The sequence below is a fragment of the Podarcis tiliguerta genome (assembly GCF_965153285.1).
Source record: "Podarcis tiliguerta genome assembly, chromosome: 5".
Taxonomy (NCBI): Eukaryota; Metazoa; Chordata; class Lepidosauria; order Squamata; family Lacertidae; genus Podarcis; species Podarcis tiliguerta.
Window position 1 is genome coordinate 87,750,148 of NC_139538.1, and position 25,265 is coordinate 87,775,412.

At 47.9% G+C, this 25,265-nt stretch overlaps 1 protein-coding gene and 2 long non-coding RNA genes across 5 annotated transcripts in view; 1 reads left to right on the forward strand and 2 right to left on the reverse strand.

Annotated features, from left to right (window-relative positions):
- Window positions 1-25,265, reverse strand: part of LOC310677513 — a 574,807-nt gene that overhangs the window by 527,991 nt on the left and 21,551 nt on the right. The gene's annotated exons all lie outside the window — the stretch shown is intronic.
- Window positions 1-25,265, reverse strand: part of ERICH6B (glutamate rich 6B) — a 38,962-nt gene that overhangs the window by 4,127 nt on the left and 9,570 nt on the right. For all 3 annotated transcript variants that reach the window (XM_083440428.1, XM_083440429.1, XM_083440430.1), the window contains 9 exons: window positions 23,381-23,446; window positions 22,260-22,316; window positions 19,878-19,909; window positions 13,233-13,346; window positions 10,922-11,079; window positions 7,534-7,601; window positions 6,171-6,292; window positions 3,362-3,450; window positions 1,732-1,884 (listed from right to left, as the gene is read on the reverse strand). In XM_083440428.1, coding sequence (XP_083296554.1) covers window positions 1,732-1,884; window positions 3,362-3,450; window positions 6,171-6,292; window positions 7,534-7,601; window positions 10,922-11,079; window positions 13,233-13,346; window positions 19,878-19,909; window positions 22,260-22,316; window positions 23,381-23,446 — 859 coding nt within the window. The remainder of the gene's footprint in view (window positions 1-1,731; window positions 1,885-3,361; window positions 3,451-6,170; window positions 6,293-7,533; window positions 7,602-10,921; window positions 11,080-13,232; window positions 13,347-19,877; window positions 19,910-22,259; window positions 22,317-23,380; window positions 23,447-25,265) is intronic.
- LOC310677564 lies at window positions 13,263-21,988 on the forward strand. The gene is made up of 3 exons (XR_014511281.1): window positions 13,263-13,365; window positions 19,642-19,722; window positions 20,135-21,988. It is a non-coding gene; the product is annotated as an uncharacterized lncRNA (long non-coding RNA).

The following is a 25,265-nucleotide window of genomic DNA, read 5'->3' on the forward strand; positions in this document are numbered from 1 at the left end:
GGCTTGAAAATGGAAACTGTACTTCAATAAAGACTTTTGTACATTACTACCGGCTAGCGTTGGTCCTCTGTGAGCTGGGACCTGGAGCCAGCTCTGACAGTATGTAACCCGAGGTACCACTGTAATAAATATTTAAACCCCACCCATCTGACTGGGTTGCCCCAGCTACTTTGGGCGGCTTCCAACCAATATAAAAACACAATAAAACATTAAATATTAAAAACTTCCCTAAACAGGGCTGCCTTCAGATGTCTTCTAAAAGATGTATAGTTATTTATCTCCTTGACACCTGACAGGAGGGCATTCCACAGGGTGGGTGCCACCACCGAGAAGGCCCTCTGCCTGGTTCCCTGTAACTTCACTTCTCAAAGGGAGGGAACCACCAGAAGGCCCTCGGTGCTGGACCTTGGTTTCTGGGCTGAACGATGGGAGTGAAGACACTCCTTCATGATGGAAGGAATACCGCTCCCCTCTCCTCGCCCTGTGCTTTGGGGGTTCTCTGCGCACACAGACCCAAGCCAATTTTGGGCAGGGGAAGGGGGCGGAAATCCCATTGCACGAATGAAAGTCCTTTTGCATGGCTTCCGCTGATGGGGCTGCATAGGTGAAACCCACTTAACATTTTAAAAATGTCTGCATGCAGACATTTATCCTCTGTTTTCTACGTACAAATCCCGGGGAGGCTGTACAACTCCTAAACTAAGCTGCCTGCAAGCAGTTTGGTGATGGATTAAGATGAACAAACTGAAGATTGATCCTGAAAAAGAAGGTATTGTGATAAGGGAACAGTGTCCAGGGCAGGGCTGCATCCCACCTGAATGACCACGCTGGCAGTTTGGATGCTTTTCTGGACTAAGTGCTGCCTCTTCAAGCAAAGGGATCAAGTAGCCAGGAACCCCTTTCCCCAGCTTAGGCCATTATAGTTAAATAAGTTCTCCTACAAAAACCTAGACCGGGGTTTCTCAAACTTGGGTCACCAGCTGTTTTTTGGGACTACAAGTCCCATCATCCCTAGCTAGCAGGACCAGTGGTCAGGGATGATGGGAACTGTAGTCCAAACACAGCTACCTACCGTATTTTTTGCTCTATAAGACTCACTTTTTCCCTCCTAAAAAGTAAGGGGAAATGTGTGTGTGTCTTATGGAGTGAATGCAGGCTGCGCAGCTATCCCAGAAGCCAGAACAGCAAGAGGGATTGCTGCTTTCACTGTGCAGCGATCCCTCTTGCTGTTCTGGCTTCTGAGATTCAGAATATTTTTTCTTGTTTTCCTCCTCCAAAAACTAGGTGTGTCTTGTGGTCTGGTGCATCTTATAGAGCGAAAAATATGGTAATTTTGGGAAGCCCTGGCCTAGACCAAGGGTCAGCAAATTTTTCAGCAGGGGGCCGGTCCACTGTTCCTCAGACCTTGTGGGGGGCCGGACTAAATTTTTTTTGGGGGGGGGGGAATGAATTGCTATGCCCCACAAATAACCCAGAGATACATTTTAAATAAAAGCACACATTCTGCTCATGTAAAAACACCAGGCAGGCCTCACAAATAACCCAGAGATGCATTTTAAATAAAAGGACACATTCTACTCATGTAAAAACACGCTGATTCCCGGACCGTCTGCGGGCCAGATTTAGAAGGTGATTTGGCCAGATCCGGCCCCCAGACCTTAGCTTGCCTACCTGTGGCCTAGACTTTCCTGATTTCATAGGAAAATGTCTGAATGCTTCCTTTCCACTTACCAGATCTTCCCGTTACGGTGGTAGCATACTGCAAAGCCCTGATTTGCAAAACAGGCCTGCATTTCGTATGATAGGTTGTCCTGTAGAACGATGTATGTGAACTGAAATTCTTTTACATAGCTAATGAGGATAGCAACATTACCTGATGGGTAACTGATTAATAGCTAAGGAAAAGGAGTATTTTCACATCGGCGGTTCCTTTTTAATTTTGCAAACATTTTTTTGCTTTGTTAATATTCTTCACTCAAAGCTTGTTACGTATAAATTACCCACGGACTTACTAATAAACACATTTTCCACCCCCAGAGTCTCAGAGGATTGGATCCTTTCGGTGCGATCCCTTGAGTCAAGATGTCAAAATGTTTTTGGTTTACTAAGAGACTTTGTTCCTTCCCGAAAGGATTCTCTCTCTCTTTTTTAAAAAACATTAAAGATTTTCATTAGATTTTTCATAACTTTAAGCAGATAATTTCAATTTGTTACACATTTCTCTTAGAATTTTGACTTCCCACCTTCCCTTCCATGCTGTTCCCATCCCTTTTATATACTGTAAAATATCACAATTTTCACCAAATGCATATTCCACTATTACAGGGAGCAGCAAACATTTTCAGCAGGGGGCCAGTCCACTGTCCCTCATACTTTGGGGGGGGGGCTATATTTTTTGGGGGGGGAGAGAAATGGCCCCACAAAGTTCCCACAGATGCATTTTTAATAAAAGGACGCAGCTTACCTGTGCCTTGCTAGCGGCAGGGGCTGTCGATGGCAGCGGCAGAGGGACGATGAGCGGTGCAAAAGGGCTGGCTCCAGAGAGGGGGCTGCTTAAAATGGGGCTCAGCCAGCTCACCCCAGCACCCTTCCTCCTCTAGGCAGGGCGGGGAGAAACTAGGAGGAGGGAGGGAGGAGGCGCCATCACGGTGTGTGTGAGGGAGAGGGGGGAATGGATTGGCGCAGGAAAAAAATGGCGCAGTCCAAACAAACAGAATCCCCACGCCGATCCACGTGGCAATTCCTGGACCATCCACAGGCCAGATCCAGAAGGCAACTGGGCTGGATCCGGCCCCCGGGCCTTAGTTTGCCGACCCCTGCTCTATTACATCACAAATTTCATCTAATCTATGTATTCCTCTATTTCATATATTATCATTTCTTCCCGTTGCTCAAATTTCAAACCCTGCCTGCAGTTTCATTTGGTTGCTAAATATATTTTTTCAAATCATCGAAAAAGACTACCCTCTATGATATGCCTGAAACAGTTTCTCGTTCATTATGATCTCTGTGAGGATGGACACACAGAAAATTATGCAGATGAATCTTCAGGACGTTGTAGACACCCACACACCTGTAGCAGGTGGGAGCCGTGAATCCAGTTTCACATTTTAATGGACTGTGATTGCTCACTTCCTGTCTTGGGTCAGTCGTAAACTCTCAGCCTAAGATACCTCACATGGGTGTTGGGAATATGCAGAAGGAGCCATAGTGTCCTATAGCCTACTGGATGCCTTTTTTGTACTGTAAATAGCCGCACATCTCCCCATCCCCACCCCACCCCACCTTACTGGCAACTTTGTACAGCTCCAAAGGCATCAACCATTCTTAATCTGGCTCCATGATTGTTATTGTCGGATATTAAACTTGGCCAGTTCCATCTGGGAAAAGTAGATAGAATATCTTCCCATCAGAATAATATCTTTTCACAGGCTTGGTAGGATGGCAAATCTAAGGGGAAAGCGGGAGAAAAGGGAGAAGATAAGAGCATGGTTATTTATCAATTCTGGAAACTCATTGGTAGCCAGTGGAAATAACTCTAGAAATTCTTTTGTATGCTCTCTGCATCAGCTGTAGTTCCTGAACAGTCTTCAAGGGCAGCCCTGTGGACAATGTATTGCAGCAATCTAGCCCGGAGGCCACCAGAGCATAGACAAGTTGAAGTTCAACGCTGAACAAACACGTGTGTAAGTTGCCTGCTTGTGTTATCTAATGAGAAAAGCCAAAGGTACGCAGTTGTAGAGAAGAAAAGAGTAGCTGGCTGGATGAGGGTGCTCAGAAGACGGGGTGCTGCTGCTGGGGGTGTGTTGTGAATGGATGAAGGGAGGGAGATATGGATGTGGGGATGAATGAAGGGGAGAGAGATGTGATGGCCTGGGATTCGGACTCGGAGGCTGAACCTGAGGAATCCCAGCCTGCACAGGAGTCCCTGCCTCCAGAACCAGCTGAGCCGTGGCTGGGGCTTGAGCCTGAAGGGTCCTCACCTGTGCTGGATCCTCAGGTGCAGGCACCAGCTGAGTCTGCTCTGGCTCCTGAGGTGATGGAGGACCCATTGCCTGCAGGTGCTCCACTCTCAGCCCCATCAGGGGAAGCTGAGGTTGCCTCTGGGTCCGGTAACCCTCCAGCCTCTCCTGAGCTGCAGAGGCTCAGGGCAGAGAGGCGGAGGGAACTAAGTTCCCGCAGGAGGAGTGCTCGCCTCCAGGCCAGGGAGGGCGAGTCACCTGTGGACCAGGACCGCCCTATGCCTCAGGGCAGATAAAAGCCAGCCAGCCCAGTCCCAGTTTGCGGGAGCAACATTGTTGGTAGCCTGTTCCTGCCTGCACCCTGTCCTGCTCCTCTGCCTGAGTTCCTGACCTCCCCCGACTCCCTGCCTTGGACCCTGCTTCAGCTTTGACGGACAGCCTCCATACCGCACCCTCGACCTTGGACTGGACTCGGACCTCGCTGCACGGTTAACCCTTGGGACCAGCACAAGAGGGCAGGGAAAGAAAGAAAAAAGGTATCTCCTTTGCCTGCCTACCTTGGCCATTCCTGGTAGGAAACCCCCAACCACTTCCCCCAGTGACGTTCAAGACCTCCTAGGATGCCCATGCCTGTTGTAAAGAATGTGACCACCACGCTTAGGAAAAGCATTATGTGTCTGCATTATGATAACACAAGGATGTGTGTGATCTGCAAGGCAGCATGATTGGCTGCTGTGAGGAATGAGGAGGCAGCTGGAGCCTCAGCAAACCGACTGCTGAGTCTTGAGTCTCCCTAGGGACATGGGTGGCGCTGTGGTCTAAACCACTGAGCCTCTTGGGCTTGCCGATCAGAAGGTCAGCGGTTCGAATCCCCGCAATGGAGTAACCTGTTGCTCTATCCCAGCTCCTGCCAACCTAGCAGTTCAAAAGCACACCAGCACAAGTAGATAAATAGGTTCCACTGTGGCAGGAAGGTAAACGGTGTTTCCATGTGCTCTAGTTTCCGTCACGGTGTTTTGTTGCGCCAGAAGCGGTTTAGTCATGCTGACCAAATGACCCGGAAAGCTGTCTGTGGACAAACGCCGGCTTCCTCAACCTGAAGGGGGGATGAGCGCCACAACCCCATAGTCACCTTTGACTGGACTTAACCGTCCAGGGGTCCTTTACCTTTTACAAAGATTTGGAATAAGGCAGACCCTGCTCTCAGGTTTACAGTCTGGAAAGCTACAACACAAAAGGAAAAGGGATTGGAAAGGGTGGCAGGGATCCAGAAGGGCTTTCCCTCAGGGAGTTCTCTTGAGATAAGTTATACTAAGGGCTGAGAGTCCCATGGACTGCAAGAAGATCAAACCTATCCATTCTGAAGGAAATCAGCCCTGAGTGCTCACTGGAAGGACAGATCGTGAAGCTGAGGCTCCAATACTTTGGCCACCTCATGAGAAGAGAAGACTCCCTGGAAAAGACCCTGATGTTGGGAAAGATGGAGGGCACAAGGAGAAGGGGACGACAGAGGACGAGATGGTTGGACAGTGTTCTCGAAGCTACCAGCATGAGTTTGACCAAACTGCAGGAGGTAGTGGAAGACAGGAGTGCCTGGCGTGCTCTGGTCCATGGGGTCACGAAGAGTCGGACACGACTAAACGACTAAACAACAACAACATGGGCCATAGGGACAGGGGCAAGGAGGCAAGATTGTGATTTCTCATGGTCTGGGGAACGGTAGGTACAGCCCCACACAATCGTCTCGCAAACTCATTGTTGCACACTTGACATTGGAAACGGCGGGGGGTGGGGGCAGCCATCAGTAGGATTCGCCCCATCAAAGTGCATGCCGGCTGCCATTTGGAAAATCAGCGAACAGACACAGCAAACAGCCACATTTTCAAGCAATTTCGGGGAAACCAAACGTTCTCCCAATGCATTTTTACAGCCACTTGAAACGACCGACATTTATGTATGTAATATTTGGCAGGATACCAACCCATCTCAATGCTTTCCTATGGCCACACCACCCCACCTTGTCGGTTTATCTATTTTATTCCGAGCTTATACAAGGGATGGCTACTGCATGCAAGGCAAGGGACAGCAAATCCCAGCCACTTGCTGCGTAAGTTCTTACTCTAGTAAACGAGCCCCAGAGCTAATTGAGCATCACAAAGGGACCCCCTGTACACGAGAGAGTCCCAATAAATTAGGATAACCACATACCTTTAACTGTTCAGCTTTGAACTCCAAATCTAAAGTCAGTATTTCCTTGGGTTCCGGAGCTTTCTTACGGACTTTTTTGGGTTTGGGTGGATAATCTGATAATTTGAATCTGAGTTTCATACCTGAAACAGTTTTAGGAGGAGAGTGTTCAAACAATTTGGAATTTCAGTATATAACGCTTACTGTATGTATGTATGTATGTATGTATGTATGTATGTATATATGTATGTATCTGTCTGCCTATCATCTATCTATCTATGTATCTATCTACAGTGAGGGGGGGAAAGTATTTGATCCCCTGCTAAATTTGCCCGTTTGCCCTCTGACGAAGAAATGATCAGTCCATAAATTTAATGGTAGGTTTATTGTAGCTGTGAGTAGCAGAATAACAACAGGAAAACCACCTACCTCTTGTAGCCCAGTCCAGCCTTGTGCAGGTCTACAATCTTGTCCCTGACATCCTTGGACAGCTCTTTGGTCTTGGTCATGGTGGCTACTTTGGAATCTGCTGGATTGATTGCTTCTGTCGACAGGTGTCTTTTGTACAGGTACTGTAACGAGCTGGGATTGCAGGTAAGACCTCTCCCTTACAGCAGGTGCCTCTAATCTCAGCTCCTTACATACAGTGAAGATACCAGGTAGCCTGACATATGGCTGGTTGACAGGGGGTCAAATACTTCTTTCACTCATTATAATGCACATCAATCTCTGACTTTTGTCTTCTGGGTTTCTGGGGGGTTTTCCTGTTGTTATTCTGTCTCTCACAGCTACACTAAACCTACCATTAAAATGATAGACTGGTCATTTCTTCATCAGAGGGCAAACGGGCAAATTTAGCAGGGGATCAAATACTCCTCCCCCCCACTGTATCTACCTACCTGCAGCCCACACTGTTTCCACTTACACCTTCCCTGGTGGGTCTGCTTTGTCCCACTTCTTTAAGGTTTCAGTTTGGGAGTTAATTTCAGTAGGGAGAATGTAGCAGGACTTGTTTCACAGATTTTGGGAGAAACTCTTTGGTAGAAGAGGAGAAGGAGGAGAGTTTGGATTTGATATCCCGCCTTTCACTCCCTTTAAGGAGTCTCAAAGCGGCTAACATTCTCCTTTCCCTTCCTCCCCCACAACAAACACTCTGTGAGGTGAGTGGGGCTGAGAGACTTCAAAGAAGCGTGACTGGCCCAAGGTCACCCAGCAGCTATATATGGAGGAGCGGAGACGCAAACCCGGTTCCCCAGATTACGAGACTACCGCTCTTAACCACTACACCACACTGGCTCTCAGGAGCTGGAGGGAATGGCAGAAGGGCAGGGGTGGGGAGACTAGACTCCCCGGATTCTGCAACCAACGAGAGGCTTGTACTCACACGGCCCAAACTTTATATATTGCTCAAAGACGTCCCTGTACTGATCAATGCCCCCTTTGTCTTCAATCCTAGGAGAGAGAGATGCTGAAAGTAAAAACCCTTAAGATTGCAAAGAATTCCAGGCACAGAGCCAAGGTTTTACACGCTATGTCCACGTGAACATTGTGCAGTGGATGGGCAGGGAAAACAGCCGGGGGAAGGTATGGATTGAAATAAAATTAACGTGTGGGGAAAAAACAAAGCAGACTTGAGTTCACGAGCTGGAACCTGATCTGCTTTTGCTTTTCTCAACTAGAAGGAAAGTGCAGATCCCTAAACTCAGGCGCTGGAGCAAGAGAGCTTGATACTGGGGTTTTATTGGTGCTGACCTTTAAAGCCCTAAATGGCCTCAGCCCAGTATACCTGAAGGAGCGTCTCCACCCCCATCGTTCTGCCCGGACACTGAGATCCAGCGCCGAGGGCCTTCTGGTGGTTCCCTCATTGCGAGAAGCCAAGTTACAGGGAACCAGGCAGAGGGCCTTCTCGGTAGCGGCACTTGCCCTGTGGAACGCCCTCCCACCAGATGTCAAGGAAATACAGTGGTACCTCAGGTTACATACGCTTCAGGTTACATACCCTTCAGGTTACAGACTCCGCTAACCCAGAAATAGCGCTTCAGGTTAAGAACTTTGCTTCAGGATGAGAACAGAAATTGTGCTCTGGCGGCGCGGCGGCAGTGGGAGGCCCCATTAGCTAAAGTGGTGCTTCAGGTTAAGAACAGTTTCAGGTTAAGAACGGACCTCCGGAACGAATTAAGTACTTAACCCGAGGTACCACTGTACCAGACTTTTAGAAGACATCTGAAGGCAGCCCTGTTTAGGGAAGCTTTTAATGTTTAACAGACTATTGTATTTTAATATTCTGTTGGAAGCTGCCCAGAGTGGCCGGGGAAACCCAGCCAGATGGGCAGGGTATAAATTATCATCATCATCATCCTCCTCCTCCTCCATGCAGCGTGCTTGAGGGGTGGCTGGGCAAGCAAACTGCATTGCTTGTGGACAGTTGCTGCTGCATGTTGATCATTTTCAGGCTGTCAGCCTTCAGGACCCACAGCTGTCAACGCACACAGTGACATCAACAGAGGTATAGTGTCTAGCTCAAGGAAAGTGATAATACCACTCTGTTCTGCCTTGTTCAGACCACACGTGGAGTACTGTGTCCAATTCTGGGCATCACAATTTAGGAAGGATGTTGACAAGCTGGAACGTGTGCAGAGGACAGCAACCAAGGAGATCAAGGGTATAGAAGCCAAGCCTTAAGATGGGGTCAGCAAACTTACCGCGCCTCGGGCCGGTGTCTCCAGTGCCGATCGTGCACCGGACCGGAGGGCAGGGGAGTGCCTGCCCACACACTATTTCCGGCGCACTTCTGGGTCGGAGGAGCACTGGAAATAGGTTGTGCGCATGTGCACGGGCCTCCTCCAACCCGGATGTGCACCGGAAATAACGCTTGCGCATGCGCACAAGCTATTTCCAGTGCTCCTCCGGGATGAGACCCAAGATGGCGACGGCTTAGCAAGCAGCCTTCGTAGCTCCACAGATAACAGGACTGTAATTAGCGCTGACTGCCACCCAGGGAAGTACTTTTTCCTTTTTTACTTCTCTACTTTTAAAGTTACCAACCTACTGAGATTCTAACAGCACCTTCTTGTCTAAGCTATGAGAAACATCTTGGGCAAGTTCTGTGAAGCATCCTTGGCAGGCCACCAGTTGCTAGCTATTAACCGCCAACTCCCTTCTATACTTTGTTCCTGAAACTCCTGGCAGTCTCCACACAGAGAAGCTCTTAAATTGAACAAACTGAGCACTTTCTATTTTTTCTCTCTTTTTTGGTTTGGGTAACCTCTCCTTGTTTACTCTCCACGGCGACGCTATGCCTGCTAGTAAACGCTACAGGGACCCAGAGGATGTAGCTCTCTCACCGGTTCCCAAACAATCTAAAATAGAGGACTTTTTTTAACAGTGCTCCTCCGACCCAGAAGTGGGCAGCCGCGCAAGAGCGGGCGGCGGCAGTGGGGGTTGCCACGGGCCGGATAAACAAGTCCCTTGGGTCTTATCCGGCCCACGAGCCTTAGTTTGAGGACCCCTGCCTTAGGAGAAGCACTTGAAGGAAGCGGGCAAGTTTAGCCTGGAAAAGAGGAGACTGAGAGGAGATATGATAGTCTTCTTCAGGTATCTTAAAAGCTGTCACATGGAAAGGGAAACAAGCTCTGGAGGATAGGAATCGAACAAATGGCTTCAAGTTACAAGAAAGGAGATTCCGACTAAACATCAGGAAAACCTTCCTGACTGTAAGAGCTGTTTGACAGTGGAACGGTCTCCCTTGGGACCCTATGGACTCTCTTTCCTTGGAAGTTTTTAAGCAGAGGTTGGATGGCCATCTGCCATGGATGCTTTAGTTGAGATTCCTTTATTATAGGGGGTTGGACTAGATCAGGCATGGCCAAACTTGGCCCGCCAGATGTTTTGGGACTACAACTCCCATCATCCCTAGCTAGCAGGACCAGTGGTCAGGGATGATTGGAATTGTAGTCCCAAAACATCTGGAGGGCCAGGTTTGGCCATGCCTGGACTAGATGACCCTTGGGGTCCCTTCTAACTCTGCAACTCTATGGTTATATGACATTTAGAAATCAGTTCCTTGTGCTGAAAAAGCCAAGATGGAGGGGTAGCACAATAAAAAAAAAATGAGGAGAAATCTATATATTACTAGCATCTATCTACTTTGGATTTTTCTCCATAGCAAACATGTTGGGAAGGGAACAGATGTCAGGAGACAATATGAGCCCCTTATTTTTGTCTGTCAAGGCTGAAGCATTTATTCTGTACGCTGGAAGTGCTCAAAATGACAACTTAAGATGGATTCTTCTTGGGAATGAATAAAAGTCCTGGATTCTTTTCTTTTTTAAAATGGCTATAAATTCTACATTGGAAAGTTGCTTTCCGGTTGTGAGTCTTATTCCATTGTAGATAGGGGCTGCCATACGTCCGGGTTTTCACAGACAAGTCCAGAAATCGCTCAGCAAAATGGCGTCCGGGTGCATTTTTGCTGAATCAGCAAAATGTCCAGGAAAACCCGGACGTATGACTAGTAGGGCTATTTTAAAAAAGAAACAAACAAAGGAAAGGCCTAAAACATTTTTGAGGGGGTGGGGAAGAGATGTTCAACAGCTCAACAACTTTGTTTGGATTTTCACTATTGGGAATACGGCAACCCGAATGGTAGCCTGCCAGATCAAACTCCTCTCAAGACCTTTTTCACAGTCCTGTCATATTTAGCAATCAGAAAATAAAGCGGGAAGTCTCTGGGTAGTTTGAGAACTGAAGAAGTCATCTCCAAAATCACTCACTCTTTTATCAGTGTCCTTTTAGTCTTGTTCTCTAGCCAAGAGCCTTCTGAGTGGTGTCGGTGAGGAGTGATGTCGATTTCACTTCCTTCGGGGCTGTTTTCTATGAGCTCCTGAACTACACATTGGAAAATGTCCTTGTATGTCCTGCAACACATAAGCTATACAAAACCCAGTAATCTGAAAATCACTTTAATGGAAGCCACTATCAAGTTTTTCTCATTTACAGGCTATTTTATCCTAGATCCCAAATTTGCTAGTTCTTAGCTTTGTTTGGAGGGACGCAGGTGGCGCTGTGGGTTAAACCACAGAACCTAGGACTTGCCGATCAGAAGGTTGGCGGTTTGAATCCCGCGACGGGGTGAGCTCCCATTGCTCGGTCCCAGCTCCTGCCAACCTAGCAGTTCAAAAGCACGTCAAAGTTCAAGTAGATAAATAGGTACCACTCCAGCAGGAAGGTTAACGGCATTTCTGTGTGCTGCTCTGGTTGGCCAGAAGTGGCTAAGTCATGCTGGCCAAATGACCCGGAAGCTGTACGCCGGCTCCCTCGGCCAATAAAGCGAGATGAGCGCCACAACCCCAGAGTCATCCACGACTGGACCTAATGGTCAGGGGTCCCTTTACCTAGCTTTGTTTGGAGGGACGTGGGTGGCGCTGTTGGTTAAACCACAGAGCCTAGGGCTTGCCGATCAGAAGGTCGGCGGTTCGAATCCCCGCAACGGTGTGAGCTCCCGTTGCTCGGTCCCTGCTCCTGCCAACCTAGGAGTTCGAAAGCATGTCAAAGTGCAAGTACGGTAGATAAATAGGTACCGCTACAGCGGGAAGGTAATTGGCATTTCTGTGCGCTGCTCTGGTTCACCAGAAGCGGCTTAGTCATGCTGGCCACATGACCCGGAAGCTATACGTCGGCTCCCTCGGCTAATAAAGCAAGATGAGTGCCGCAACCCCAGAGTCAGCCACGACTGGACCTAATGGTCAGGCATCCCTTTACCTTTACTAGCTTTGTTTAGCTCTCTTGCGTCACCTCTGGGCTGCCCGTATTTTGCAGGAACAATTCAAGCACATACCAAAAGTTCAGATTCGCATGATTAAAATGCCCTGCCACCTTAGCAGAACAAGTTCTTTAATGGCCTTTTTTGTGGATAGAAAAGTGATGGGGAGATGCACTGAAAAGTGTGGGATCAACAAATGATTCACAGGGAAATATACAGGCACCACACAATTAAATTAGGAGGAGTGCTCATTGTTGAAGAACCTCTCTGGAAACAAATGGGAACAAATGCTCATTAAAGACTAGGCAGAAGAACATTGCTGTTGTCGGGGCCGGCCCACCCATGAAGCAAGGCCAGGTGGCTGCCTCAGGCGGCAGGATCTGCAAGGACAGCAGATCTCAGTTCAGATCTTTATTCCCCTCCTTGTTCCTGATATAGAGCTTCACTCCCCCCTTCTTCCGTGTTAGGGAGAGAGGACACCATTTTGTGGTTTGCCTCAGGTGCCAAAATGGCCTGCTCTGGTTGTTCAGTTACTGTATTTTTCGCTCCATAAGGTGCACCTGACCATAAGGCACACCTAGTTTTTAGAGGGGGAAATCAAGGGGGGGGGGGAATTATTCCCCCCCCCCCAGCCCCAAAGAGCAGTGCTTTTGCTGGAGGTGGGGGAATTCCCCCACCTCGTAGAAAAGCCTGCAGGAGCCACGCACCCTTTAAGGAGCGCACGGCTCCTGCGGGCTTTTCTACGAGGAGGGAGAAGGGACTGACTGGCCGCGTCAGTACCTTCTCCCTCCTGGGGAAAAGCCCGCAAGAGCCGCACGGAGCTTGTGTGCCTCTTGGGGGCTTTTCCTGCCTGCCTCCCCCTGCATTCGCTCCATAAGACGCACACACATACCAGAACAGTTGTTATAGAGGCTTTAGCGAGCCTGAGCAAACTCATCCGCTGCAAGTTTAGAAGGGGGAATGTTACTCTGCTAAATTGTGAACTTGTTAACACAAGTTGGAAAGGCTCTTATCAGACAATATGTCCTGCATCCCTGATGCTCACAGAACAGAGATCTCTGGGCTCGCTTCTAAAGAAAGGGCAGAGAAACTGCAAACAAAGGGCAGCTGGGTACGGCCACCCCAATGGGGGTTGATCTCAGCCCCACTGGGGGTTAGAAGGGAGGGGAGGGGAGGAGGCTGACTGGGTCTCTTCCCACTGACACCTGCTTTCCTCCTGCTCCAAAGGAAACCACCAGGGCACATCCTTTTTTTCTGGGAAGTATTCCACTTTCAGAAGTGAAGTTGTTGTTGTTTGTTTTGAAAATAAGAAAAATACTCACACATTCCATTTTCTCTGGCCTCTCATCCAGGTATTCTGCTGTTGGTAAAGGGTTCAGTGCCGTGGCGCAAAACTCACAGCAACCGAGAAGGCAAAGATCGGTTTCAGAATGATCCTGAAAAAGAGGTGGAGGGGTAAGCAAATGGCTTCTCAAACTAAATTAGCTATACACTTTCCAATACTGGAAAGGGAATCAGTTGCCCACTAGGGGAGAGTGGCTATGTAAGCTCTCAGAATGCTTAGAATTAGCCAAATTGACAGACATAAGACAAAAACCAAAAAGTGAAGTAAAAAAAGAATGGGAGTGCCTAAATGAATACCTCAAAAGTCAAGGTTCGAGGGCAGAAATCTGGCTGAGTCTGGAATAACCTTGTGAAGTGAAAGGATATAAAAGAAGGATTTATATCTAGATGTTAGGATAGAGATGATAAAGAAAACAGGAAATCAGGAAGACACAATGAGAGATAAAGGAGGTGCTGTGGGATTGGTGGAAGTCAATGTCTTCTTGTTGTTGTTTTAGTGTTTATAATATTAACTTGTGAGATATGGATATGTTTTTTGTTGTGTTGCCAGGTCAGCCGAACGCCTCCTTCTAGGGGGTGCAGAGGGTATCTGGTCAGGAATCCACATGGGGGGTATTAAGTAGGCTGGAAAACAGACCCCATACCATCCTCTTGGGAGGGCATGATAGGCCTGTCTGCCACACACCCAGTAAACGTCCTGACCATGGGCAGATATGGTGCCTGTCAGCAAGCGGGCCAGGCATGCAGTCAATTTGGAACCAGAAAAAGTTCCTGTCTCGGACTCAGGCATGTTAGTTGGGGCTGGGAAGGTACGATCACAGTGGGAAGTGCCCACATAGGTCTGAGCGTCACTGGCGTCATTTGATTTGTTGACACAAAGGCAGCCAGTGATCCTGTGAACCTGGAAAGGGACGGAATGATTCCATAAAGAAGAATGGTTGCCCAGAGGCTGGAAGGCAACAAGTGGAGTTGTAACCAAGGATTCATTCCAAGGCACAGGGAGGAGTGGCATTCCTCCCAGAGCATCTACAGGGGCCAGAGTGCAAACGGCACAATTGGTCCGATTTGCAGAGAACGCAACCATCTCAGCAACCTGAATCCACTTATTATATGTGTGGTGGGCCCCCCACGATTGCAGCAGTTGTCTGGTCACTGTGAGTGGTATTGGCATTTCAAAGGTCAAAGGCAGCAGAAATACCAGCACGGGGACCCACAGTCGTATTTGAGCCATTGTATACACGTGGAGGGGCTTAGGTAAGTGCTAGAGAGTGGGCTGGGGTGTAATTACGCTGAAAGAAAAAACCCACTAGTCACCCTCCTCTGCAGGGGTGGCGTAAAGCAAACCAGGCGCAGGTACCTTCAATAAAGTTCAGTTATGCAAAAGGAAAGGAAAGAAAATGTGAAAATGTCCTCTTTCAATCCATGCTGGATTCTTGAGCCGTGCAAAACGTCAGCTTCCAGAGTGACGTGAGCAGGGCTGTAGTCTGGGGGCGTCGGGGCGTCTGGTAGGCGTTGGACGTCTTGGGTCTCTTCCAACAAGGCTGGAGCGATGTCTGGACGTCTGGGGTGAGTCGAAGGGGCCAGTGCAGATCAGGTGTCACAGATGCTGGTGACTTTAACAGCTGTAGAGAAACAGGACAGCCTCTAGCCGGTTTACCTGTCAAGAGAAGAGAAAAAGAAACACACGGCAGAACGACTGTACATTGACAGATAGCATTTGCACCTAAGGTATAGGCCTAGCAAACATTAATTCAAAAGGGTATGCTTGGCAGGAAACTTCGCAAGGGGTTAACAGTTCTGTTCCTTGGGTTTAGTTTTGCCAGCTGAGATTTTTTAAAAGTCTCGTTCGTGTGCTCTAAGTTTCAGAGCTCTCGTGGCCTGTAAGCCATGTTGCAAATTTCAGTTTTCATCTGCCTAGTTTGCTAGTGTCCAATGTGTTCCCTTGCTTCTGGCAAAGTATCAAAGTTTCAAAATTCCTATGTTATGCTGCAGCTTGTTTTTCAGAATAAAATTGCACCTTAAAAAGTAAAACTTGACAAAGTTCACAGAAAGCATTCACTTGCTTTTAAGAAAGTCACTTTCCTCAGGTTAGTGCTTGGGGCAAGGGGGTGGGTAACCCTTGGCCTTCTGGGTTTTTTTGTGGCTGAACCATAAATCCAGACAGTGTATTTTCCTCTTGGGATAGCAGCCAAGAGATAACGCTCTGAAGCTACCTCCAAGCGCCTGGCACAAGGAGGAAAAAAAAAAGCTGATGTCCTGTTACTTGCATGAATGAATGTTAGAAACAGTTAGTTCACTTGCTTCTAGCTGCAACAGTCTGTTAGCAAGAACAGAGATGAGAAGAAATCATTTTTGAGAAATCTTATTGTTCCCAGCCTGTGGGGGTGGGGTGTGTCGGGCGTGGGGCCTATGGGCATTCTATTTCCCAATGACCCTCTTGCCTGCAGATGGTGCACTGGTTTCTTCCCTAGGCGTCTTCTTTCCCTCCCGTGGACACCCTCTTGCATTTTTGGCTTTCTGGCTGCTTGAAGACAAACCCCTAATTATTTTGGCTGGGTCCTCTTCGAAAGAAGGATTCTGATTTAGGGTCTGTGGAGGTCTGTGGTCCTGTACATCGGATGACTCCAGGGGGTCATACACTCGGTGGGGTGGGGCCATCAAAGTGGAGTTTTAGCTGCCTCAATTGCAACATCAGTATTGTCCGCTGCCCTGAGGGCATGTATCTTGCGGGTTTCCTCAATGGTCAGTATTGTAATCCCAGGGCTTTCAATCCCTTGGTTTTAATTGTCTCTTTTTTAACAGTTCTGTCCTATGCGGCTCTCAAAGCCTTCTGCTCTGTTTCTTTCTGTCTGCCAATTCACATCCTTGCATTGTGCTGCTTCTAGAACCAAGAAGCCACATCCAGCTTACTCTTTTAAACGGTTCTACATACTGGAACACTCTGTCAGACTGCTTACTAGTCCATCTTATCTCTTTATCTAGAGTTTTTCTGAAGTCATCATTATCACAATCATCATCACCTTCCTCTTCACCTTCCTTGCTTGCATCAAAAGGGGGTTGGGTAAGGGGAACCTCATTTAGCCCTGGTGCAGTTGCTGCATATGGTGGTGGTGGGGTAATTATCTCCTCTTCCAGGACTGGCAAAACTGGTGGCTTTTTTCAAACTTGTAATTGTATTGAACACAGTTTGACTTGGGCAGTCACAATTCTATTTTTCCGAAGCCATGAAGGATTTTGATCCACATTGGCTTTCCAGATAGAAATATAGGGAATCTGATCTGTGTGGGCCTTGAAAATGTTACTCCATAAAATGTTGACCAAGTTTGGATCAAAGGATCCTCCAGGAGGCCATACTGGTAAATACGAAGGCCAGTCAACTTCACATAAATGTTGGAGTCTGCTTTTTTTGAGTTTACATCCCCACTCTTCTGCTTTCGTGGCACTTTTCCAGTTTTCCAGAAAGCTCTGTAGTGGTGTCTCAAGAATTGTTTTACTGCTTTTATTTCCCATGACTCTGGGATCCTGGGGACACTGGGACACTGGGACACTCAGCCCTCCTAACGTTATTTTCTCTCACTCAGTCACAGGCCGGACGTTGCTTTCAACGTCTCACACACTCAAAACATTCACTGGAGTGTCCCCACACGCACATTCAGAAAAACACAAAAACCCATGCACCTCCCCCAATCCCCTTTCCCTCCCAAAAAAAATAACCACAACCGGCAGCGCTTAGACTTCGACCGGGGCCCAAGAGCACTCTACTGCTTCTTTTGGACACAAAAAGAACCATAACCGGCAGCGCTTAGACTTCGACCGGGGCCCAAGAGCACTCTACTGCTTCTTTTGGACACAAAAAGAACCATAACCGGCAGCGCTTAGACTTCGACCGGGGCCCAGGAGCACTCTACTGCTTCTTCTGGACACAAAACCACAACCGGCAGCGCTTAGACTTCGACCGGGGCCCAAGAGCACTCTACTGCTTCTTTTGGGCACAAAAAGAACCATAACCGGCAGCGCTTAGACTTCGACCGGGGCCCAAGAGCACTCTACTGCTTCTTTTGGACACAAAAAGAACCATAACCGGCAGCGCTTAGACTTCGACCGGGGCCCAAGAGCACTCTACTGCTTCTTTTGGACACAAAAAGAACCATAACCGGCAGCGCTTAGACTTCGACCGGCGCCCTGCAGCACCCTTTTTGCTGCTTTTCTGGGCAACACCAAAACCAGTGGCACTTCTTCTACCCTGCTGGCGGAGTTGATCAGACTCTCTTATTGCTCCCACCTATCCCTGTGGAGCTTACCTTGTTCCTCGAGGTACCTTCTTTCTGCACGGCCGTTGCTCTTTCTCTCCGTCACTTGTCGCGTGTCCACTCAGGAACGGGTGGCCAGTCCCTCCCACGAAGATGGCAGGATGCGCGCTGGAACTGTTGACCCAGGATCCTGAGCTGCTCGCCTTGCAGTGACGCCCTGGACCTCTTTGTCCCTCGATCTCGGGGAACGTGGTTATTTCCCGGCCAACGCACCAGAAATATGTAGCCTTTTTAATCCACGGGTAGGAATAATTGTTGCACCCGAGCAGAGACAAAAGGAGCCAAACAACACCAAGGGGTTAATCCAGAGAAAGAGCGTTTTATTCTGCCATCCGGAGGGGCAGAGGCACCTGTGTGATTCAGTTCACAAAAGACAGGCCGCACCGAAAACATTTTACAAGCAGGTTTTATCCTTTTTTCCAAACCCCTTTTCCCTCTCCCCCTTCACACATTCTTACATAGAATGTTGCTTTTTTCGTTCCCTGGTTCTGTTCCCGGAAATATGTTGCAAATCAATGTACAAGGTTGCTTAGATCTGGGAACCGAAAGGTTTTCTGTTCTCAGCTCTGGGTTTGTTACAGCGTTTTTGTTACAAAGAGGACTGCTTAGCTTGTGCTTTTTGTCTTAGAGGAAATTGCAGTTTTTAAAATGCGTACGCCGAGGCCTGGCTGGGGGGGGGGATTCACAAACAGTTTTTAGGGCTTTCTGGGGTAACCCTAACTGTACCCCTTCAGCTTTCTTTAGTTTTCGAATGTTGATTTTTGTGTGTTGTGTATTGTTATTTTTTGATATCTTTCGTGTTGTTGTTGTGTGGAAAATACTAATAAAATTTATTAATTTTTTTAAAAAAACCAAAAAAAACCAAACCTAGCTATACAAAAAAAACCCAAACCGAGGAAAACATGTATATCAGGGGTGCCCAAACTTTTTTCAAAGAGGGCCAGATTTGATGAAGTGAATATGTGTGAGGGGATGTTGAGCTTTTTTTAGGATTGAAGTTGTTGAGCTCTTTTTTCAGGATATTACCAGGAAATGAACCGCCCCGCCCCCCCAGTTGTTGAGCATGACCTTTTTTTTACAATTTTAGCCCAAAATTGTTGAGGGTTGAAGTTTTACCCCAGGAAATAAACTGCCAAAGGGGCAGGATTATACCGACCCAAGGCGGTCTTTGGATATGCCTGATGTAAAGCGGTGCCCCACAAGACGAATGCCTCGCAAGACGGAAAACCTGCTAGACGAAAGGGTTTTCCGTTTTGGAGGTGCTTCGCAGGACGAATTTCTCTATGGGCTTGCTTCGCAAGACGAAAATGTCTTGCGATTCCTGGGGTTTTTTTCCCGCTCCCCACCCCCTTTTTCTAAGGCACTAAGCTGCTAATAGCCTTTTAGCAGCTAATCCGCTAATCCCTTAAGCCTTTAATAGCCACTAATAGCCGCTAAACCGCTAATAGTGCTAATCCGCTAATAGGGTTGCTTTGCAAGACGAAAAAACCGCTAGATGAAGAGACTCACGGAACGGATTCTTTTCGTCTTGTGAGGCACCACTGTATATGAATGTGGTTTAGGCTCAGAGTCAAATCACTTTTCCATGAGGAGGCCCCAGTGGCATAGCGTGGGTTGTCAGCACCCGGGGCAAGGCAAGTAATTTGCGCCCCCTAACCCGTGGATTTTAGCAGGGGGCAGAGTGCTGCGAGTGCGAGCGTGCCCCCCCGATGTTGCGCCCGGTGCGGCCGGCCCCCCTGCACCCCCCCACGCTATGCCACTGGGAGGCCCCTTCTGTGATTCCAGACCAGGACAAATGAACCACTCATCCAACACAATGGGATTGACTTTGGCTCCCTGAAAACATTTGCTTTCATTTAAACAAATATATAGAACTGTGGGGAAACAGTTTTAAAATGAGCAGAAAACTGCTGTGGATGGGTGGGAATTCATATCTGCAGGAGAGCGGCTGTGTCAGTTAGGTGCGAACTATTGTGCCTAAAGAGTGTTTGTGTAATCCTTGGTTCTTGCCATCCTCTCTCTAAAATATTGTCTCCAGTAGTCAAAATCTACATTTCCAGGGCTTTTTTCCCCCCAGGGATAACTCACAGAAACTCAGTTCCAGCACCTCTCAGGTGGGCGCCATTGCCATTCTAAGAGAACGAGGGAGGTGTTCATGGTGAGTTCAGGCACCTCTTTTTTTATAGAAAAATAGCACTATACATTCCCCACAGGTAGGTCGTTATATGTGACCAAAGATGTCAATTGTACAAAACAAACCCCTACAAAGAGATGAACTACAATACTTTTGGTCCCAGCTGTACGTGATCTCACCTCAATAACTGACTCGTGATCTTCAGAACTCTCTTTGAAGTTTCCAAGCAAACGCATCAGAAATATTTTAGAAGGGGGTAAATATACAAAGATGGAAAACAAAGTTAATCCTTGGCAAAAAACCTTCGTTAGGTTTGCTTCTTTGTTCAAAATGCAAGGTGCTTGGTGCAAACCAAGCTGAATGATAGGCATGGGACATAGAGGAGCCCTTTTCAGATATATAGAAGCCCAAACTTCCCAACATATTCTCTTTGTAGGTGTCAAAGAGTGGTGGTGAAGTACAGTCATACCTTGGAAGTCGAATGGAATCCATTCCGGAAGTCCGTTCAACTTCCACAACATTCGGAAACCAAATTGCGGCTTCTGATTGGCTGCAGGAAGCACCTGCAGCCAATCAGAAATCGCGGAAGCCCCATTCGGCTTCCAAAAATAGTTCGCAAACCGGAACGGTCACTTCCCGGTTTTGCGGTGTTCAGGAGCCAAAACGTTCCGAGAACTAAGCTGTTCAAAAACCAAGGTACGGCTGGTATACATATTTCACAAAATGTTCCTAAAATCTTAATTGACCTGCTCTTTCTTATTGGGTATCGGAATTCTCATTTTGCTGCTACCGTAAGCAATCTTAAACAAGAACACCTTCTATACCTCTGTGCAAATATGTGGGAAATTGCCTTGCTATAAACCAGTTGCCTCGGCTCTCTTGGGCTATATTTGGCTACTGTGTAGTCTCAGCCTATAGTTCAGGGTCTTGGGTTTGACAGTGAACGCCTTAACCCTTTTGAACATCAGCTGGGGAAGACTGGAAGGGATAAATCATCATAATTTACAGGAAGACTTCTGTGTGTGCACTGTGATAGGAATTTTATGGTCTTAGATATATGGTAATGTTCCTAAGTGTACCAACCAAGCACGGACATAGATCAGCACAAGAAGACCGACCTGGAACCATTTTGATTCCTAAACTGAGCAAATGTTTTCTCTGCAAGGTCAAAGTGGGAAACCTCCCCATTGTTTCTTTCCTCACAAATCCTGTCTTAAGGGCACATTTAAGATATGAATAGGGTGTGAGCCTGTGACCTGGCCCAGGAACTAAGTATTTATCATTACAAAAGATTGGCCAGGCTACCCAGGCAATACAATCAAGTAACCTGCCAGACAGGAGATAAACAACATTCAAATTTCTGTTTTAGACTGCTTTTCTGTGATGTAGGTATGATGTATCTGAGGGGTGGTCTTAGGTTACACCCCTTCTGTGATGTATGTATGATGTTCTTGGGGGTGGTCTTGATCTACAGGGTGGCAATTTCAAAAGTCTTTATAAGGCCTTGCACGCCATTGTTCTGAGTCCTCCTCCTTTCCTGCGGGTGAGGGGAGCACCCTGTTGCAACACATCAATAGAGATCAAGCTTACTAGCTGCTTTGCTTCTCAATATTCTCTGGTTGGCCTCTGTTATTTTCTCCTACCAATAGGGAACCCATGTAAGGACTCTATATGGGCTCTTGGATACCCCATAAGGGAAAAGGGCAATTTTTGTTTACAATAGCACACAGTATAACTCAGAGCCCTAACCAGGCCCAAACATTTATTCTGTATTATTACTGATTTTTCACAAATTTGCCCATGGGAGGAGCAAAGAGAAATAGGATTGCGGCAACGGAAGCCACCTGTTAATTAAGAGAAGAAAAAGCACAAGCTGGCATCTTGATGATTACTATGCCATATGGGTGCTGCAAAAATGGAAACTAAACTTCAAAGCGTAAATGGCATCCAGCCCATAATAAACCACCATGTTGAAAGGTCCCACCAGCAACATGGCTGTCTACTCCAGCACACAGTAGTTTGCAGAATTCTTTCTCATTCTTGCTACCTGATGTCCATTTTGAACAGAACTCAGAACTTTCAGAACCTTCCCTGTGAAGGTGGTAAGGTAAAGGTAAAGGGGCCCCTAACCATTAGGTCCAGTTGTGGCCGACTCTGGGGTTGCAGCGCTCATCTCACTTTACTGGCCGAGGGAGCCGGCGTACAGCTTCCAGGTCATGTGGCCAGCATGACTAAGCCACTTCTGGCGAAACCAGAGCAGCGCACAGAAACACTGTTTACCTTCCCGCTGGAGCGGTACCTGTTTATCTACTTGAACTGACATGCTTTCGAACTGCTAGGTTGGCAGGAGCAGGGCCTCAGCTCACCCCGTCACGGGGATTCGAACCGCCGACCTTCTGATCGGCAAGTCCTAGGCTCTGTGGTTTAACCCACAGTGCCACCCATGTGTGAAAGTGGTAGTTGAATGGAATACGATACCTTACAACCTTATTTCTGTATCAAATAGTTCAACCTGTGGCTGATGAGATGCCTTAAAACCTTATCAGTGTGACAAGGCGTACCTTCACTGACCACTTCAGCGACATCTTGTTTTTCTAATATGCTGCGAACTATTAGCTCTGTGGAACAAACACACAAACAAAGACTTTTGTGGCCTTCTGAAACTGAACCTCAAGCTTCTTAAATGAAAAAAATCCCCATCAACAATTTGCCTCCTGCCTCCCCCACCCCTCCACAAACTGATATGTTGATTGCAAGCAGGAGCAAGAGTCAACACTCATTGACATCTCTACCTTAACTAACACTTGCTATCTTGTAGATGATTGTGTAAAACTGACTCCATTGAAGAGCATTGTGTTTGAGGTGACATGAAGCTCTGCAAACATTCTCTCTTTGGTTGATCTGTGATAGTTTATCCACGCACACAAAACACTGACACCAGTTATCAGGTGGCTAACATGTGAACAAGCTCTAGGAGAATGCATTCAATTGGGTCAATATGTCACTCCAGAGTTTCCCTGAAAGATCTACCGTACTTTTTGCTCTATAGGACGCACCTTTTCCCCTCCAAAAATTAAGGGGAAATGTGTGTGCGTACTATGGAGCGAATGCAGGCTCCTTGGCTTTAGCGATAGCAACGTGAAGCTTCTGAAATGCAGAGGGAGTGCTCCCTCTGTGCTCCGGAGGCTTTGCATTGCTTTCGCTGAAGCCTGGAGAGCGAGAGGGGTCGGTGCGCACCAGGCTTCAGGGATAGCCGCCTGAAGCCTTCGGAGCGCAGCGCGAGTTCTTGCAGCGCTCTGGAGGCTTCAAGTTTCTTTCGCTGAAGCCGGGAGAGCAAGACTCTCCTGGCTTCAGCAGAGAGGGAGAGCTGCGCAGCGCCCCTTCAGCCAAGTGGGGGAGAAATGGAAGGGGCTCCATTTCTCCTGCCGCTTCGCTGAAGGGGCGCTGAGCAGAGAGGGGGAGATTTTTTTTCTTGTTCTCCCCCTCTAAAACAAGGTGCGTCCTATGGTCGGGTGCGTCAGATAGAGCAAAAAGTACGGTAAACGCATTACCGTTCATTGTTCACCCTTCAATTCCTTCTACGGATCAGTTAAGAAAAGCATCATAAGGAGGTCTATCCAAGCTACCATGGACACTTGAACCCCAATAATGTTAAGTACATCTTGCTGTTGCTAAAACTCACCCTCACTTTCTCCAACCAAAGGTCTCTCCTTGACAATCCTGCTTGCCTGCTCCACCTTCCTTCTCCCTGTGTGAGAAATACTGGTATATATCGCAATGCTGAGACAAGCAACATAAAAACCCAATACATAATCAACGCAATAAAATACTGTATTCAACATGTAACGAAGGCAGCTGCCGAATACACTAACCGTACCGCCAGGACTTTTAAAAATTCATATGACGTGTCAAAAGCCAAAGCTTTGGCGTTTGCTGGAAGCAGCATAATTGCAGTGGCAGGCAAACCTCCATGGAAGAGAATTCCACAAATCCGCTCCACTTCCCAGTGGAGAGGAAGAAGAAGAAGAAGAGTTTGGATTTGATATCCCGCTTTATCACTCCCTTTCAGGAGTCTCAAAGCGGCTAACATTCTCCTTTCCCTTCCTCCCCCACAACAAACACTCTGTGAGGTGAGTGGGGCTGAGAGACTTCAGAGAAGTGTGACTGGCCCAAGGTCACCCAGCAGCTGCCTGTGGAGGAGCGGAGAAGCGAACCCGGTTCCCCAGATTATGAGACTACCGCTCTTAACCACTACACCACACTGGGCGGGGGACTTTGTCCAACATTGCCCAGGGGATCCCAGTCACATCAGAGCCAGGCCAGGCAATCCGCTTGCCGGGGGGGGGGGCATGCTGGGACCGTTTAAACCAAGGAGCGAGCCGGAGGGCTTCCTCTTTGTCTCGCTTCCTCAATCACCCACCCTCCCTCCCTATTTTGCAGTTTTTAGGCACTGGCCTTGCTATGGACCTTGGTTGGTCGCCTTGGTTGTCCAAGGGGCCTGGTAGGAATTTTCCCCACTTGGCAAATTGGCACTTGCCATTTGGTTTTCGCCTACCTCATAGCAATTGTCATAACTTTGTTAGGGTTGTGCTTAGGCATCGTTGACCTTGTGTGGTGGAGGGAAGATGTGGCCATCACATGTCCCTCCATGCTTAAGGGTATTCCGTTAAAGGAATCCGGGGGTGTTGATCTTGTTTGAAGCCCATCTGGGGGGCTAGGGCCTTGGCACAACCCCGACGGGAACACCAGGGGGAGCTTGAGTTGGTACGCATCGACAGGGCTCCCCCTACCAGTGGTTTACCCTTACCGGACTTCCTGCGCAGCGGGCAGGAGTCAGATATAGTCAGGTCCAATCAATGCCTAAGACAATACCGCTCACATTCTGTAATTCAATAAAGTTGTGGCCCAATTTGCCCAATAACATAAACCTAATATCCGTGTCCTTGTGTGAGTTATTTCCCAACGAGGGGGTGGCTGCGGGGTCTCGACACGCAACTTAAAGGCTGCTATAAAGGTAAAGGGACCCCTGATCATTAGGTCCAGTCGTGGCCGACTCTGGGGTTGCGGCGCTCATCTCGCTTTACTGGCCGAGGGAGCCAGCGTACAGCTTCCGGGTCATGTGGCCAGCATGACTGAGCTGCTTCTGGTGAACCAGAGCAGCACACGGAAACGCTGTTTACCTTCCCACCGGAGCAGTACCTATTTATCTACTTGAACTCCGATGTGCTTTCGAACAGCTAGGTTGGCAGGAGCAGGGACCGAGCAACGGGAGCTCACCCCGTCACGGGGATTCGAACCACCGACCTTCTGATCAGCAAGTCCTAGGCTCTGTGGTTTAACCCACAGCGCCACCCGTGTCCCTATAAAGGCTGCTATAGAAGATGCTTTTTGAAGGTGGTGGAACAACCAAGAGGGCAACTTCTGTTCATCTTAACACCCAAGAGGGTCTGTAGGGAAAGAGGCAACCTGCGGATACCTACACAGAAGAGCAGAGCATTCCAAAGCAATACAAAATTAGTGAAAACTGAATTTTAGACTTTGAAAGTGTGCAAATTCATCTTCCCTCT